The sequence below is a fragment of the Mytilus californianus genome, unplaced genomic scaffold (assembly GCF_021869535.1).
Source record: "Mytilus californianus isolate M0D057914Y unplaced genomic scaffold, xbMytCali1.0.p SCAF_6, whole genome shotgun sequence".
Classification (NCBI taxonomy): Eukaryota; Metazoa; Mollusca; class Bivalvia; order Mytilida; family Mytilidae; genus Mytilus; species Mytilus californianus.
Genome location: NW_026262712.1, coordinates 94,723,874 through 94,742,650, shown reverse-complemented (window position 1 = coordinate 94,742,650; position 18,777 = coordinate 94,723,874). Strand labels below are relative to the sequence as shown.

Sequence of the window (18,777 nt, the reverse complement as noted above, 5' to 3'; positions counted from 1 at the left end):
AAAACTTTATTTTAAATAAGTGAGTTACTTGAATGATAATTCTAATAGTTGTATTTTCAAATTTTAAATATGAGTTGAATAAAAAATTAGTGATGATATAGGAGGCTTTTTTTTCACAAAATCTCCAAAATGTTGCAGACAGTTGTATTTTTTCTGTTTGGTATTTTCTCCATTTCACTGTTAGCAGGCACAACTTTCAAGCTTGTCAGGTTTCTTTCCACACAACCTGATCAAGAATATGTTATTAAAGGTACATTCAATAGGTTCTAACCGGAGAGAGTCTCAGACTGTCTGACTCTGTAAGTTAGTAAGAAAGGGATAGTCTATGACTTGCAAAACAACAAATTAGTTGTCAGCTCTTTTTCTGTTTGGTGTCAATCTTAATGCAATTTTGGTTGTATCTAGAGGTCCAAGCCATTTCCATCATTTTTATAACATCATAGTCTCAATATCTTGGATATCAGATAATAACAGATTCTTGAGTAGATTTTGTTTGTTACTAAATTTGCCTAGTATGCATGTATGCAAGGTCCTGTGTTATTCAAAGCACCCCTCAAGATTTGCAAGAGTAAAGTGTAATCTTTGTACACTCCCTGTGTAGCAGGCACAATTTTTAAGCTTGTCGGGTTCTTTTCCACACAACCTATCAAGAATATGTTATTAAATGTACATTAAATATGTCTAATTGGACAGAGTCTGATAGAAAGGGATAGTCTTGACTTGCAACAAATATTGTACGGTACGGGACGTATTATGGTATACCGTTGTCTGTCCGTCTGTCCGTCCGTTGTCAACATGTCGGACAATAACTCAAAAACGCTTTAACCAATCTGCATGAAACTTTGGCGAATTGTTTATATCTATTGACGTGAGCTCCCTTTAGTTTTTTATAAATTTTAGATTTTAAGTCTCCGAGTCATGGGGTTTTGTTCATTAAAAAAGGGGGATTTTCCAATTTTTCGGACAATAACTCAAAAATGCTTTCAGCAGTTTTCATGAAAGTTTGGTGAATTGTTTATATCTATTAACATAAGATCCCTTTGATTTTTATAAATTTGAGATTTTATGTTTCCGAGTTATGGGATTTTGTTCATAAAAAGGGGGTGATTTTCCAGTTTTTGGACAATATTTTTAAAGTGCTTTGAGCAGTTTTCATGAAACTTTGGTGACTGGTTTATATCTATTAAGATAACCTCCCTTTTGTACATGTATTTCATAAGTTTCTGAAATGACAGTGAGAAGTTATTGAAATTTATTCTTTAAAAAAGCGACGGGCGTATCATGCGCTCATGGCGCAGCTGTTTATTAACTTTTTGGTGCTGTCAATCCTTTGTTAAAATTAATAATTTACAGTATTTAATAATAAATAATATATCTTTAAATATCGTATTTCATATCTATAAATGTTGTATAATCATTTTTAGGTATTTTCTTTTCCGAATTTACTTTTGTCTATTTCCACTATAACTTTGTTACCAATCTATTTCCAAAATTTTGATACAGACTTCTGGACAATAATTTTATCAATCTATGACTGTTTGATTATTTTGATCATTGTTAATCTAGCTTTATTATTTCAGAAGATATTATTATTACTACTGTAGTATTATAGTTATAACCTTAAGTTTATTGCATGGTTAAACTATAACGAGTGTAAATTTCAGGTTTGCTCAGGTGTGACATTATCAGGTGTTTCAATTATATGTTATTGGTATTGATTAGTTCTCAATTCTTTGGCAGGAAGTTTTTATTCTAGATGGTCACTTTGTGATGATGGACACTATTTTCTATTCATAGTAAACATGGTAAATTGATGATTATATTCAGTTTTGGAGTTTGGTCTTCATGTTTCTAAGGTATTCACTATTTTGATGATGCACAATATTGGCATCAACCTGATTTGATTTTTTTTATTACTGTATCGTATTTCAAGCCTTGTGTTTTATATTGTCAATTTATACGGTATACGGTTTATCTACAAATTTCTTTCAAGGCATTTTAAATGAAACTGGTGGCAGTTTGATGTTTTTTTTAATCATTGCTTGGTCAATATGTGCCACACAGTTATACTGCTAGTACACAGTATGTTTATATAATTTTTATTTGAACAGAATGCAAATAAGAGATACTTGTATTATTAAAAAAAAGTAAACGCCAAGAGACTTGGGTTGGAATGCAAACAATCATACCATTTAGGGGAGGGGTGGGGTACTTCATGTGCATCGAAGTCATGGCAGTTTAATCAGTTTGTTCATTGTGGTCATTACATGACAGAAGCAGTAGCCTATCAGCAAGCTTAATGTATCTCTAGTATTGAAGACATGACTGATATTAAATTATGGTCTATTAAGGATTGATAAGATGTAAATGCTTCATGTCTTCTTCACTTCTTCCTGAGGTGTCTCTAAAGTGTCCCTCTTTGCCTGCTTAAAGGAGAAATTTTAATCTATTATTATGTTGAAGTGTGATGACCCCAGCAAAGTCCTTTATATTCCTCCTAGTCCCTGAAATTGTTGTAACTTCTTATAATAGGTGTTACAATGTATGTCTTAAATTCTTAAACAATAAGAGTGTCAGGGGATAATTATGAAAGCTTCAAAGTGGGATGGTAATGTAATGTTTGGTGTCCTTGCTCTGCTGTGTATGTTAGGCACAGGGGCATTTCTTTACAATATAGCAATTTTTATGGGGATTAAGAATGAAAACAATGGAAGATTACTGTTGCCACAAAATGACATGATAGAAATGAACATAAGAGGGTGAATCTACTCCCCTTTCAAAAGAACAAAAGATTTTCATTATACAGGTAATTTATATGCAATTTTAATTAAAGCTTTGTCCACAGTGTTTTTTTATATTCAGACAAATTTGTTTATTTTAATTTTAGATTCATCAAACCTAGTTTTGATAGTGGTAGACTTTTGTCTTTTACTGTTGTTCATGGTACAACATAGTGTGATGACATCAAAATCATTAAAGAAAGAGTTATGGCCCTTCTGTAAACCTCTCTACAGAACGTTATATACTATATCCACGTGTGTAGCTCTCCAGGTTCGTACATTATAAGGCATTATGGTCATTTTTCATCATCTATATACAAAACATTATGCAATATTCTAATTTCTTACAATTCAAGTAATGACATCTTCTGCTCCTTAAAATCCGGAACAAAAAATTGAAGCCACATACATTTTTATACGACCGCAAAAAAATTTTGTGGTCGTATATTGGTATGACGTCGGCGTCGTCGTCTTTGTCCGGTGTCGTCGTCCGAAGACACATTGGTTTTCGCACTCTAACTTTAGTTTAAGTGAATGCATCTTTTTGAAATTTGACCATAAGGTTAAATACCACAAAAGGAAGGTTGGGATTGATTTTGGGGGTTATGGTACCAACAGCTATGTTATTAATAGGCTGGGGCGTGTTGGGTTAAACATGTTTTCGTAGGTAACTTTTTTTCATGAAAGTGTAATAGAGTATTACTTTCTGTTGGGTGGAATTGTGAAATAGAAGTCAATAAATACGTTCTTGCTCAATCCTTTGTCGCTTTGAAGGTGTCATGCTTGTCATCCTCAGCCTAAGCAATGTGTTACTGTAATTTGAATTTCAAAATGACTGAGTGACGTTTTTTGGACCCACTGGTCAACTCCACAGTAGCGAATCACATGATTTTGACATAATCAATAATATATTACAGTAAATACGAGCAAAACATATCTTTATAAGTAAAGAATTGCCGCATAAAAATAAAATACGCGGAAAATGGCAAAGTTCACGAAGTCTAGTCTGATAAATCATTTTACAAAAAAAAAAAAAAAGTGCAAGCAAAGGGGGGGCGTACGCCCTCTACGCCCCCCTCTGGATCCGCCATGGATAAAAATAAATATCAAAAGGTAACCTTATTACCTTTAATCTGAGGCAACATTGGATTTACCAAACACAAATTTTTGATATTTGTGCTTTACATTTCATCTCATCTCATCCATTTAGTTTTCAAGATATCAGTTTTTTTTTGCTCTAACAAGCCTTGATTAGATAGCTGTGCATACCATTTTCATCTTAGTTAGCAGGGATTTCTCCAGAATAATGAAAAGGTAATTAGAAGTGGATTAATGTTTAAAAACAAGAAGTCCTTAGAATCAAAACATTGACCTGGAATAACTTTACCTATAAAAGATGCCTGTCTTACTGCTCTATCATTTACATTAGATGTATTTTTCAGACATTGATGTATTTCTGGCAGAGAACAGACATTAGTTTATGGCTGATTAATACAGAAGATGCTCCTCTTACTTCTCTATCATTTACATTAGATGTATTTTTCAGACATTGATGTATTTCTGGCAGAGAACAGACATTAGTTTATGGTTGATTAATACAGAAGATGCCTGTCTTACTTCTCTATCATTTACATTAGATGTATTTTTCAGACATTGATGTATTTCTGGCAGAGAACAGACATTAGTTTATGGTTGATTAATACAGAAGATGCCTGTCTTACTTCTCTATCATTAACATTAGATGTATTTTTCAGACATTGATGTATTTCTGGCAGAGAACAGACATTAGTTTATGGTTGATTAATACAGAAGATGCTCCTCTTACTTCCCTGTTCTTCACATTAGTACAGATATTTAGTTGGATGATTCTGTTTCTAGAGAATACATTGACAGAGCCATTCTTCTTGGTTGGAATCAAGCAGGTTAGTAAAGTGGTTTATGGATAAAGCTATCCATTCTTGAAATACAAAAAACTTAGATTTTTGATAGAATATAAGGGTACAACTGTCAAAATAGTATGGTAATTTTTCTTTTCTTTTAAGATTTAGCTAATATCTTGTATTTAGTTGGGTAATTAGAAGTAACAAATTACAATAACTTTTATTGCAAATAGCTGTTTTGAAAAGCTATTAATGTAATATTGCATTTAAAAGGGGGTATCTCAGATGATTTAATTAGGGCCCAGCATATAGAATGCAGTTGATTTATGGTTTTAACTTTGTCTGTCTGTCTGTTCACATGATTTGAATCAATGTACACTAGTACAATGTACAATCAGGTCAACCTGATACACATATGGGATTTACCTCTTGCAAATTCAAGTTGTCTCCCCTTAATTGGTATCGGGTCAGCTCCCCTTAAGTTAAACTTCGGTTAACTCAAAATTTTATCACTGTCCCTTTGGTATTAAGAAAAAGGGAATCATCAGTATATATATCTTTTTAGGCAATCCCACACAAAATTGATACCCCTGGAACATGTACTGCTTTGATTGCATCAGGATTAGATATTTGTTTTGGTACCCCACACAAATATGTGCAAGCTGACAAGACAGTTTTCTAGTTTTTTAAAGATTGTTCTGTAGTCTAACACATTTATTGATATTATACATTACAAGAGAATGAGAAATATGACCTGTATTTCTCTCTTTATTTTCTATTGTTTTAATCTATAAAAAAAAATTAAAATTTTATTATCAAGATTTATTTCTTTTCACATATTTATGCTTTTTATTATATAGATTATAGTCGTGAAATTCCTTAGAAAATAAAAAATTTTGCATCCCATTTAACATAAAAACTACAAAATGTAGCTTGGTGGGACCCAGGATTATTGAAAGGGGAGGGTACTTACAGAACACACAATATATGCTGCCAAGCGGATGGATGTGATTTTTTTTTGGGACAATTTGTGCTTAAATTATATATTTTCCCTCCACATCCCTACCCCTGAATGTACCCCTGTATTTCTACTTTAAAAGGAAAATATTTCTTGGCTTATTCAGCTCTGTAAATTCTCTAAAAATGAAAGTTAATATGATACCTGCAGATATTTTTGAAAGTTTTGAATATGGTATATAGATAAATATATATATATATATATATAGAAATAATGTAAATATAAGCTTAGGTGTGATGTTACAATTTTACCTTGACTTTATTATAGTGAGATTTTGTAAGACAAAATGAAAAGATAAGACCCTTTCAGCTAAATTCTGTAATTTTTAGTGTAGTCCCCTGCCTTTACAATTTATATAAACGAAAACAGTTTGGCAGTACTGTTTTATTGTATCTTGCCAATCAACAGAAATAATGCATAATATTTTTGCATATGAGTTTCAGGGTAAGAGTTCCATATGGTACCCCCACCATACTAAAAGAACACAAAAATGTATTGCAGTTTATTCTGTAGGGGTGCCATATGGAACTCTTTCCAGTTTCAGCTGCAAAGCGGTATATAAGATTATATGTTTTACCAATTTTATTTTTTTACTGCTGTTTTAACTGTTACGTAAGGTCACAGTTTTTGTTGCACCTGGGACATATAGATGCTTATCATCTGGTAGAACATAGCTTTAACTATTTGTATAAAGCTTTATATTTTAGAAAGTACAAAAAGAAGCAAATTTCTGATGAATTATATTTGAACTGTTTATCTACTGTAATCCCTTTTGAGAATATATTCAGTTCCATATTCATTTATAGTTCATCATTATGTGAACAATAATGTAATGAAGTTATGATAACATAGCATTTTTAATATCAGATCCTTCATCAGCTCTTGTTTGTGGTTTAATCTATGTTGGTTGTCATAATGATCACATGACCTCAGATTGACCTTGATAGTGAATGTGATACGGAAATGCTTTTTGCTCAGAACCTGTTAATTCATGTGACAGATTATCTATTTATTTATTCTATCTAGATGTTTATATTAACAGTGAAAAACACAAAGTCCTCATAACTGTACATGTATATCAGTAAAGGGTCATTATATCTAACACACTTATCAATATACATTTATCTCTGTTTTAGGGATATTCAAATAAAGACCTTCATAATTTTATAAACAGATATACAATGGCATAGGGTCATTCAAATAATCTTTGGTCCTTGGTTATTGAGATAAATGTAGTTTTAAATGATATTATGTCAAAATTAAGTTTTAATTTTCTGTGGTGTAAAGGGAAATGGCTTCCTCATCAAGTCTGGCTGCTTAAATTCAAATCTGTACATTTTGTAAAGTGGAAAAACTAACTGAATAGACATGTTCTGACTGTAACCAACATATGTGCTTTGAATGTAAAAAATATCATTTTTGGGGTTTGGAAAAGAGAGATCATAAAATTGTGAGGACTGTTCAAACGGAAAGTAGGCCAAAGATGAAACCAAATCTGGAAGACATTAGTTGTGAAGATCATGTGAACAACGTCTGTACTAATTTTTGTGTTGAATGCGAAATACTTGTATGTCTGGAATGTTTGTCTCTTAGTTCTTGTCATATGGAACATAGCAAATAAACTATTGATAAAATACACGAGGAATCCCTGGAAGAGCTTGTGTCATTAGAGAATCACATAAAAAAAAAACTACTTTTCTCTGTCAAAGGAAAACTTGATTCGTTGGATGCATGGAATTATCTTCATAAAATGAAGTTTCAAGAAGAAAAGAAGAAAACTGAAGAACATGCAAATGAGTTGAGGAAGCTGATAACAAAGTTTGAAGGTCTATTGATCGATGAGTTGAGAAAAACTTTTGATGGAAATGCAGATGGTTATTTCCAGGGAAAAGAAAAAACTAGAACAGCTTCAGCAGGAATTAATTGAAAAAATTGAACTCATAAAGCAGTCGAAGGTCAAAGACAATATACTACAGATCCAAAAGGATGTTAGGGATTTGTCTCCCAATCCTGAAGAATATGACCAACCTTTATTGATACCAAAGGAGACAAAACAGTTCTCTAAAAGTCAATTGATTTCAATTGAATGTGACTTTGGACATTTACATAAAGTTCCTTTGAAAGGAGAAAATCGTGCCATCCAAGTAAAAAATGAACATGATGAAATCCAAACACTTTACACATTACCAGAGATGAAAAACTTTGTTCTAGCAGTCTGTGGGAGAAGAGATGAACATATTATGATTCTTTATTTGAAATCTGTCCCACTGTCAAAAAGTGAAAGTTCAAAGCTGCGTATCAAAGTTTTATCTCAAGACAGAGTTTTATTGAATACTATAAAATATGAAGACATATTTTTATTGAAAAAAGATTTTCTATACAAATTCTAAATAACAGAGAACATTAAAAGAAATATTTGTATACCTAGTTTTTTTCCAAAATAAAGTTAAAGTTTTTAGCCAGGATGGGAAGTTAATTCGTTAATTCGAAAGGAAAATGTTGGTCAACCTATTGATGTAGAGTCCACATCAGTAGGCAGTATTATTGTATTAAGTTTAACAGGACAGGTTGTTATTCTGAGTTTTGATGGAAAGTTTGTGAAACACTTTGACCTGAAAGATACTCTGCATTGCCCACCTATGAACTTCTACAGGTTTTGCCTAAAAAATCAAGAACTTGTCTCTGTTAGTGAGGGTAAAATGCATATTGTTCAGTTTAATAATGAACATTGATTTTGATCAGTACAAATAATATATTATTGGTGATGATAGTACAGAAATATTATCACATTTAAACATGAATTAATTTTTCTGTGAATATAGCTCATTTGTATAAATATAAATGTTGTAGACAATGAATTCTGATGTTAAAGTAGATTTGATGTGATTGAAAATGAAAAAAAAAAACATAAACAACAGATGGTTTGGACCTTTATGTTTTAATGCATGTTGTTTAACCAAACATAAAGTATTTATGTGCTAAAATGCTCCATCTATTTTGAACATATGTGTACATAATTGAGCACATGCAATTATGTACACTTCAACATTAGCCTTTACTTTCTAAATACAATAGAACAAACACAAGGTTGGATACTGAATGGCGCAGTGACCACCTTAAATTTTATTTTCCTAATACAATATGCATCTGATCTGGTTAAGTCCATCAAACTAAAATAATAAAGTCCATCAAAAACACAAGATACACTGCCTGACAGAATCTTGGACAATATCAGGTTCTGCAACAAAATAATCTACAAAATGAATACAACACATTTAAATACTGTGTATATAAAACTTGAATACAAATATTTTGTATACAAAAAAAAAAAAAACACTTCTACCTATATATATGACGTGCGATTGTGTGGTCACTACCCAGTCCTCGATAACTAAAAACCCGTGCAATTATGTTTTATACTGACTCTTTTCTTATTAACTTTGAAGAAATATTAAATAAAATAAATCAATTAAATGAATTGTACATTGTTGGTGATATAAATATATGTTTATTACATAACAGGTCATCTTTATATAAAAACTATATGAATATTTTACAAATGTCAAATTTGAAGCAATTGTTATGTGAACCAACCAGAATAACTGAAAACAGTAAAACATTATTAGATCATGTAATTGTAAATTCTGAAGACAGAGTCAGTCAGTCAGGTGTTATTCCATATGGTCTAAGTGACCATTTTATGACATATTTTACTAGAAAATTTGAGAGAAAAACAAACTCAGAAGATGCTGGAGAAAATTTAATCAAAATAAGATCTACCAAAAATTACACTAAAGAAGATTTCTGTCAAAAACTAAATGATGTTGATTGGTCTGAATTATATTTATGTAGAGAAGTAAATGGAACTTGGGTAAAATTCAAAGATATTTTTACTTCAATTTTAAATGAAGTAGCTCCTAAAAGAGATATCAAGGTAAAAAAAAAATACAGAGCCTTGGATGACTTCTGAAATTATTGAACTAATTCAAAAAAGAGATCAGCTTTTGAATATGTATAAAAAACAAATAATAAACATGTTTATAATGATTATTGTAAATGTAGAAATAAAACCCAAAGGGAGGTAAACAAAGCTAAGTCTTCATATTTTGAAAATGAAATAGAAGAAAATATAAATAATCCTAAAAATATCTGGAAACAGTTTAAAAGTATGGGTTATAGTACTAAACAGAAAGAGAAAAGTAAAGTTGTACTTAATATAGATAATGAAAACTGTCATGACTCAAATACAGTGGCTAACTATTTTAATAACTTTTTTACAACTATAGCAGATAATTTAGTATCAAAATTACCACCAGTTCCAAAAGTGTTTGATATCAAAACAGACTTATTTAAATTTTTTTATAACACTGTTAAGTGTAACGATTTGAGTTTTAAATTAAAACCTGTGACTGAAGAATATATTTTTATACAGTTACAACAACTCAATCCAAGTAAAAGTACTGGATTAGATGGAATACCATCAAGGTTTTTAAGAGATGGCTCGAGTATTTTAGCAAAGCCAATTACATATATAGTTAATTTGTTGATAACTTCAGGCATAGTACCTGATGAGATGAAAACAGCTAGAGTGTGTCCTATATATAAGAAAAATAGTAGGTTGGATGTCGGAAATTATCAGACTTCTTTTTATATTATTAAACTCATTTTTTATTCAAATTATTCTTATATGAATTTTTTATGTCATATTAATTTGTGTGATATCTTTTTTGTATGTCGAAACTATAAGCCGTTTACATGAAGGGACCCCATTGGAAACAAGCTTTAAAGCTTTCATGGGTTATCCCTGATAAAATATCAGCAAATTTTTTCCATGCAGTTAAAGATTATCTACACTCATAAAATGCCATTATATTTTACAAAGTATGTGTCAGTAATGTCTTTATGTATCGTATATATTGAGTATTGTATTAACTCATATGCTTGATATTTTATTGAATAAAATATTATTATTATTATTATAACAGCAATAGGTATACAACTTATACAAAATCCCCATTATATGTTGAGTATATGTCAATGACATAGCAACTTAACGACAGTCCTCAACTAAAGGCAGAGTCTAAAAATTTGTGAATACATTTAACTGAGATTTTCAAAGATTTGTCATCACATACAAATATGGCAAAACACAACCACTGAAGTTGTTCTTCCTGAGACAGGCACATGGACATGTGGCAGGGTTAAACTAGTTTATAGCTTGCCTGGTTCAATGAGCCATCATAATCAATTGTCGTTTGGCCTTCATTTGCTTGTGGGTCTTCCATATGTAATTTTTATAAAAATGTTCTCAGAAAACACCAGGCTAGTTCAAACCTTTCTTGGTTATAATCATCCTTAGGGGTTGGTGTTTCAGTATAAAAATAAGGAGATATGGTATGACTGCAAATAAGACAGTTATAACTCAGATATCATCCTAATGTTTTTGCTGATCAAGCATCACTGCCATTGTTAAAAATATACCATAATAGTAAACTGCAATGAAAAGAGAAAATCTGATGGGGTTAAAAAGTCTCAGAATGTCAAGATCGTTCTGCTTTCCAGTTTTGCCAAGCTATCAGATGATTTCTTTTTGGAGTAATTGGCCTTAGATGTCATTTTTCTGCAAGTTTAGTGTTTTTGCTTTTTTTAATAACTATAATAAACCAACTGAAACAGTAAACAGCAAAATGGATAATCAATGCAAGATCTACAGATATGCCACAGACCACTATGACTGAAACCTTTAAGTGACTCATTATGAGTTTTTAGCAACTTTAGCATTTTTGTCCCGCCTTGACGGAGTCAAAAAGCAAGACATAGGTACGCTTTTTCCACGGCGTCAACAATGTATTAGTTTGTGATTAGGTCTAGTTTATGGTGAACCACTAGTGGTAGGTCAATGATATTTGGTATGCAGTTGTATTAACATTGGCACATCTCATTACCATGGAGATTATTTGGCCCCGCCCCCTCAGTCATGGTCTATTGACTTTGAAACTTTTGCTTAGTTTATATGGATTAGTTTGTGATTAGGTCAGTTTATGGGGAACCACTAGTGGTAGGTCAATGATATTTGGTATGCAGTTGTATAAGCATTGGCATATCTCATTTCCGTGGAGATTATTTGGCCCCGCCCCTTCAGTCATGGTCTATTGACTTTGAAACTTTTGCTTAGTTTACAAGTTAATGTTTGTGTTTCGGTTTCATTAAAGGGAACATCTTATGAAAAGTCAATGGTATTTGGTATGCAGTTGTATTAGCATTGGCACATCTCATTTCCATTGAGATTGTTTAGCCCTGTACCTTTAGTCATGGTTCATTGACTTTGAATATTTGCATAACTTACATGTTAAAGTATTGTTATTTTAATTTCAACATTTGCATTATCAAAATAACAAATAGGTGAGACATATCTCTGTGTTAACAGTTTATTATTTAATTATTTTGAAAACTCTAATGGATAGACATAACTACAAATGTCATGTGTCTGAAACGAATATCATTACAGAGTTATAATTGGATATATTTTAACAATTTTTATGGTTTTTGCATGTCATCTTGAAAAAAAGTAGGAATATTGCAGTATTCAGAAGTACATGTACTATATAAGTATTAAGTAACAAACATATTTAACATTAAATTCATGTGACAGTAGCACCCCCCCCCCCCCCCCCCCCAAAGAAAATAAAAAACACACACAAAAATCCAAAACACCAACATATGACCAAAACAGACAGATGATTGTCAAAATATTGCAGGTTCTCTTTTTTAGCTCACCTGACCTGAAAGGTCAAGTGAGCTTTTCTCATCACTTGGCGTCCGTCGTCCGTCGTCCGTAAACTTTTACAAAAATCTTCTCCTCTGAAACTACTGGGCCAAATTTGACCAAACTTGGCCACAATCATCATTGGGGTATCTAGTTTAAAAAATGTGTCCGGTGACCCGGCCAACCAACCAAGATGGCCACCATGGCTAAAAATAGAACATAGGGGTAAAATGTAAATTTTGGCTTATATCTCTGAAACCAAAGCATTTAGAGCAAATCTGACATGGGTAAAATTGTTTATCAGGTCAAGATCTATCTGCCCTGAAATTTTCAGATGAATCGGACAACCCGTTGTTGGGTTGCTGCCCCTGAATTGGTAATTTTAAGGAAATTTTGCCGTTTTTGGTTATTATCTTGAACATTATTATAGATAGAGATAAACTGTAAACAGCAATAATGTTCAGCAAAGTAAGATCTACAAATAAGTCAACTTGACCAAAATGTTCAGTTGACCCCTTAAGGAGTTATTGCCCTTTGTAGTCAATTTTTAACCATTTTTCGTAATTTTTTGTAATTTTTTACAAAAATCTTCTCCTCTGAAACTACTAAGACAAATTTAACCAAACTTGTCCACAATCATCATTAGGGTATCTAGTTTAAAAAATGTGTCCGATGACCCCGCCCACGAACCAAGATGGCTGACATGGCTAAAAAATAGTACATAGGGTAAAATGCAGTTTTTGGCTCATATCTCTGAAACCAAAGCATTTAGAGCAAATCTGATGAGGAAAAAATTGTTCATTAGGTCAAGATCTATCTGCCCTGAAATTTTCAGACCAATCAGGCAACCCGTTGTTGGGTTGCTGCCCCTGAATTGGTAATTTTAAGAAAATTTTGCAGCTTTTGGTTATTATCTTGAATATTGTTATAGATAGAGATAAACTGTTAACAGCAATAATGTACAGCAAAGTTAGATCTACAAATAAGGCAACATGACCAAAATTGTCAATTGACCCCTTAAGGAGTTATTGCCCTTTATAGTCAATTTTTTACAATTTTCATAAATTTTGTAAATTTTTGTAAATTTTTACAAAGTATTTTCCACTGTAACTACCTGGCCAAGTTCATTATAGATAGAGATAATAGTAAGGAGCAAGAATGTTGAGTAAAGTAAGATCTACAAACACATCACCATCACCAAAACACAATTTTGTCATGAATCCATCTGTGTCCTTTGTTTAATATGCACATAGACCAAGGTGAGCGACACAGGCTCTTTAGAGCCTCTAGTTTTTTAATTTGCTCTTAATTTATATTTTAATTGATAAATATTGGAGTATAAAAAATAGAAAAAAAGTAACACTAAATAATCTATTTTCAAGCCTATGCTTGCAATAAACAGGGTTTTATTACCACAGTTTGAGGTAACAGATTGATTGATTGTTGGTTGCTTAATGTCCAGTGGGAAATATTTCATGCATATTCAGGACGATGAGGTAACAAAAGTTAATGAACAGTTTTACCTTGTTTGCCAGCAAGGCTGTGAATTGAAGCCAATTAATTATCCAAATTTATTTTCACCATCCTTTGAATTTGCTTACAAACTGGAAACAATCAACAGTAAAAAATGAAAAATTTTGCTGTAGTTAAATGGGAACTGCAGCCAAATGAAAAGGACATGGTGGCCAAAAAAAAAGCGGAGTGCAAAGTATAAGATAACAAAGAAAAGTGAGAATGCTCCAGATAAAAAAGGTGTGTGTTGCACCCTCTGAAAATGGTCTTGAGCCGAATTTTTATATAGCAGAAGATCTGAATTTTTAACGGGAGAAACAGAAGAGCATCTAAAAATATTTTGTCTCCTGAAAAACAAAAAAAACCCAATACTATATCAAAAAAGGCTTGCAAATCCTTCAAGATGTCTATTTTGATTATGATTTATTTTTGCTGTCTCATCAGCATTTACCCCAAATAATTATTTTAGTCAAATAAAGGAAAAAAAATATTTGGAATCCCTCAGTCTTTTAAGATCAGCAGTTTAGATGATCACTCAAATAAGTTTTTATCTTTTGTTACAAATTTGTCTTGCCTGTGATGACTGTGGCAGTATGTGAGACATAGGTATGACAATCCAGCAGCAATGACAATTGCATTAGTTTTTTGTCGAGCCTGCGACTTTTGTCGCAGAAAGCTCGACATAGGGATAGTGATCCGGCGGCGGCGTTAGCTAACTTCTTAAAAGCTTTATATTTTAGAAGGTGGAAGACCTGGATGCTTCATACTTTGTATATGGATGCCTCATGTTACGAAGTTTCCGTCAGTCACATGTCCAATGTCCTTGACCTCATTTTCATGGTTCAGTGACTACTTGAAAAAAAAGTTAACATTTTTTGTAATGTTAAATTCTCTCTTATTATAAGTAGTAGGATAACTATATTTGGTATGTGCGTACCTTGCAAGGTCCTCATGCCCGTCAGACAGTTTTCACTTGACCTCGACCTCATTTCATGGATCAGTGAACAAGGTTAAGTTTTGGTGGTCAAGTCCATATCTCAGATACTATAAGCAATAGGTCTAGTATATTTGGTGTATGGGAGGACTGTGAGGTGTACATGTCCAACTGGCAGGTGTCATCTGATCTTGACCTCATTTTCATGGTTCAGTGGTTATAGTTAAGTTTTTGTGTTTTAGTCTGTTTTTCTTATACTGTATGCAATAGGTCTACTATATTGGGTGTATGGAATGATTGTAAGGTGTACATGTCTAGCTGGCAGGTGTCATCTGACCTTGACCTCGTTTTCATGGTTCAGTGGTCAAAGTTAAGTTTTTGAGTTTTGGTCTTTTTTTCTTATACTATATGCAATAGGTCAACTATATTTGGTGTATGGAAATATTTTATGATCTATATGTCAGTTGCGCAGGCTTTATATGACCTTGACCTCATTTTCACGGTTCATTGCTCAGTATTAAGTTTTTGTGTTTTGGTCTGTTTTTCTTAAACTATAAGCAATAGGTCAACTATATTTGTTATATGGAAGAATTGTTAACTGTACATGTCTGCCTGGCATGGTTCATCTGACCTTGACCTCATTTTCATGGTTCATTGGTCAATGTTTAGTTTTCTTGGTTAATGTTAAGTTTATGTGACAGTTGTAATAAAGCTTTATATTTAGGACTATAAACATAATATCAATGATTAGTAAAGAAGGCGAGACATTTCAGCGTGTGCACTCTTGTTGCATAAAGGATAATATTTCAGAAATGAAAGAGCGAATGATTCAAAGATGGTTTTCAGATACGATATGGTATGAAATTTCCGTCTGGTATATGTCCATTGTCTTTGACCTCATTTTAATGATTCAATGACCTCTTAAAAAAACGTATTGTTTTGTCATACCATGCCAGACATAGGATAAGCAACTGTGTACACTATTTGTATAAGCCTCGATAATGAAGAAGATAGATGACTTTGATAATTTATATTTTGTATACAGATGTCTTATTGTCGGATGTTTCTGTCTGGCATATGTTGGTTGTCCTTGACCTTTTTTTAGCTCACCTGGCCCAAAGGGCCAAGTAAGCTTTTCTCATCACTTGGCGTCCGTCGTCCGTCGTCGTTAACTTTTACAAAAATCTTCTCCTCTGAAACTACTTGGCCAAATTTAACCAAACTTGGCCACAATCATCATTGGGGTATCTAGTTTAAAAGATGTGTCCGGTGACCCAGCCAACCAACTAAGATGGCCGCCATGGCTAAAAATAGAACATAGGGGTAAAATGTAGATTTTGGCTTATATCTCTGAAACCAAAGCATTTAGAGCAAATCTGACATGGGTAAAATTGTTTATCAGGTCAAGATCTATCTGCCCTGAAATTTTCAGATGAATCGGACAAACCGTTGTTGGGTTGCTGCCCCTGAATTGGTAATTTTAAGGAAATTTTGCCGTTTTGGGTTATTATCTTGAATATTATTATAGATAGAGATAAACTGTAAACAGCAATAATGTTCAGCAAAATAAGATCTACAAATAAGTCATCTTGACCAAAATGGTCAGTTGACCCCTTAAGGAGTTATTGCCCTTTATAGTCAATTTTTAACCATTTTTCATAAATTTTTGTAATCTTTTACAAAAATCTTCTCCTCTGAAACTACTGGGCCAAATTTAACCAAACTTGGCCACAATCATCATTGGGGTATCTAGTTTAAAAAATGTGTCCGGTGACCTGGCCAACCAACCAAGATGGCCACCATGGCTAAAAATAGAACATAGGGGTAAAATGTAAATTTTGGCTTATATCTCTGAAACCAAAGCATTTAGAGCAAATCTGACATGGGTAAAATTGTTTATCAGGTCAAGATCTATCTGCCCTGAAATTTTCAGATGAATCGGACAACCAGTTGTTGGGTTGCTGCCCCTGAATTGGTAAGTTTAAGGAAATTTTGCCGTTTTTGGTTTTTATCTTGAATATTATTATAGATAGAGATAAACTGTAAACAGCAATAATGTTCAACAAAGTAAGGTCTACAAATAAGTCAACTTGACCAAAATGGTCAGTTGACCCCTTAAGGAGTTATTGCCCTTAATAGTCAATTTTTAACTATTTTTCGTAAATTTTTGTAATCTTTTACAAAAATCTTTTCCTCTGAAACTACTTGGCCAAATTTAACCAAACTTGGCCACAATCATCATTGGGGTATCTAGTTTAAAAATTGTGTCCGATGACCCCGCCCGCAAACCAAGATGGCCGACATGGCTAAAAAATAGTACATAGGGTAAAAAGCATTTTTTGGCTCATATCTCTGAAACCAAAGCATTTAGAGCAAATCTGACGGGATAAAATTGTTCATTAGGTCAAGATCTATCTGCCCTGAAATTTTCAGACCAATCAGGCAACACGTTGTTGGGTTGCTGCCCCTGAATTGGTCATTTTAAGAAAATTTTGCAGCTTTTGGTTATTATCTTGAATATTATTATAGATAGAGATAAACTGTAAACGGCAATAATGTACAGCAAAGTAAGAGCTACAAATAAGTCAACATGATCAAAATTGTCAATTGTCCCCTTAAGGAGTTATTGCCCTTTACAGTCAATTTTTTACAATTTTCATAAATTTTGTAAATTTTTGTAAATTTTTACATAATATTTTCCACTGTAACTACTGGGCCAAGTTCATTATAGATAGAGATAATAGTAAGGAGCAAGAATGTTCAGTAAAGTAAGATCTACAAACACATCACCATCACCTAAACACAATTTTGTCATGAATCCATCTGTGTCCTTTGTTTGATATGCACATAGACCAAGGTGAGCGACACAGGCTCTTTAGAGCCTCTAGTTTCATGACTCAGCAACTGCTTAAAAAAACTGTAGAGTTTTTTAATCACTGTATTGTTCTTGTTATAATGAGATAAAAAAATAACTATATTTGGTATATAGAATCATTGCAAGGTATACATATCTGTCAGAAAGGGTTCACCAAACCTTGACCCTATTTTTATGGTTTTTTCGTCAATGTTAAGATTTCATGATAAGGTCGATACTTTAAGAAATAAGTTAACTGTATTTGGTGTATAGAATGATTGTAATGTGTACATATCCATCTAGGAGGGGCTTATTTGACCTTAACCTTATTTTCATGGTTCATTGGTCAATGTTAAGTCTTTGATTTACTAAATTTAATATATAGAATGTCATTATAATGTGTTCATTTCTATCTGAAAGACACAGACCTTGACCTCATTTTGATTGATCATTGAAAATGTAAAGTTTATATGTTGCCTATAGTAACTTTTGATCTCTATCAAAATCAATAAAGCAGGCAAGACAATTGTGTGCACTCTTGTTCCTGTTAAAATAAATAATACTTATTATCATTTCACTTATATTTTCAGCTGTATAACTATATACAAGGATACAGATCACCCAAGAGATTCTTTAGTCGTCAGTTCCAGGAACTTCTCTCTCACATGCCCCACCCTGGAACAACCTGTTTTATACTGATCTTGTGGGTGTTTCCAATAATGACCCTGGATCGATGGTTGTTAGCTACGGTGCTTACGATGTACATGTGTAAATCTTACAGTGTGACACATCAAGATTACCTGTACACGGAACAACAGATTCAAACAGCCGAGTATGTTACTATGTCAACATCTACTACCATTACAGAATAGAATGATGCAACCCATGTCAGACAGGAGGAACAGTCCATTATTCTGTTAAAACAATACTCACAGGGCTGTTCTGAGATATTAGAAATCACTGCCACAAGTAATATTTATTAGATGCTTTTAACACAAGTTAGATGTTGCTGTAGTAGTAAGGTTTAAATAAA

General features: G+C 32.6%; 1 protein-coding gene across 1 annotated transcript in view; it reads left to right on the top strand.

The window, feature by feature from the left end:
- Positions 1 to 114: 114 nt before the first annotated feature.
- The window catches only part of LOC127706674 (nurim-like), a 34,507-nt gene continuing 15,844 nt past the window's right edge, over positions 115 to 18,777 (top strand). Inside the window, exons 1-3 of the mRNA XM_052211332.1 lie at positions 115 to 250; positions 2,888 to 3,051; positions 4,535 to 4,702. Of these exons, the coding sequence (XP_052067292.1) occupies positions 130 to 250; positions 2,888 to 3,051; positions 4,535 to 4,702 (453 nt within the window). The 5' untranslated portion in view covers positions 115 to 129. The remainder of the gene's footprint in view (positions 251 to 2,887; positions 3,052 to 4,534; positions 4,703 to 18,777) is intronic.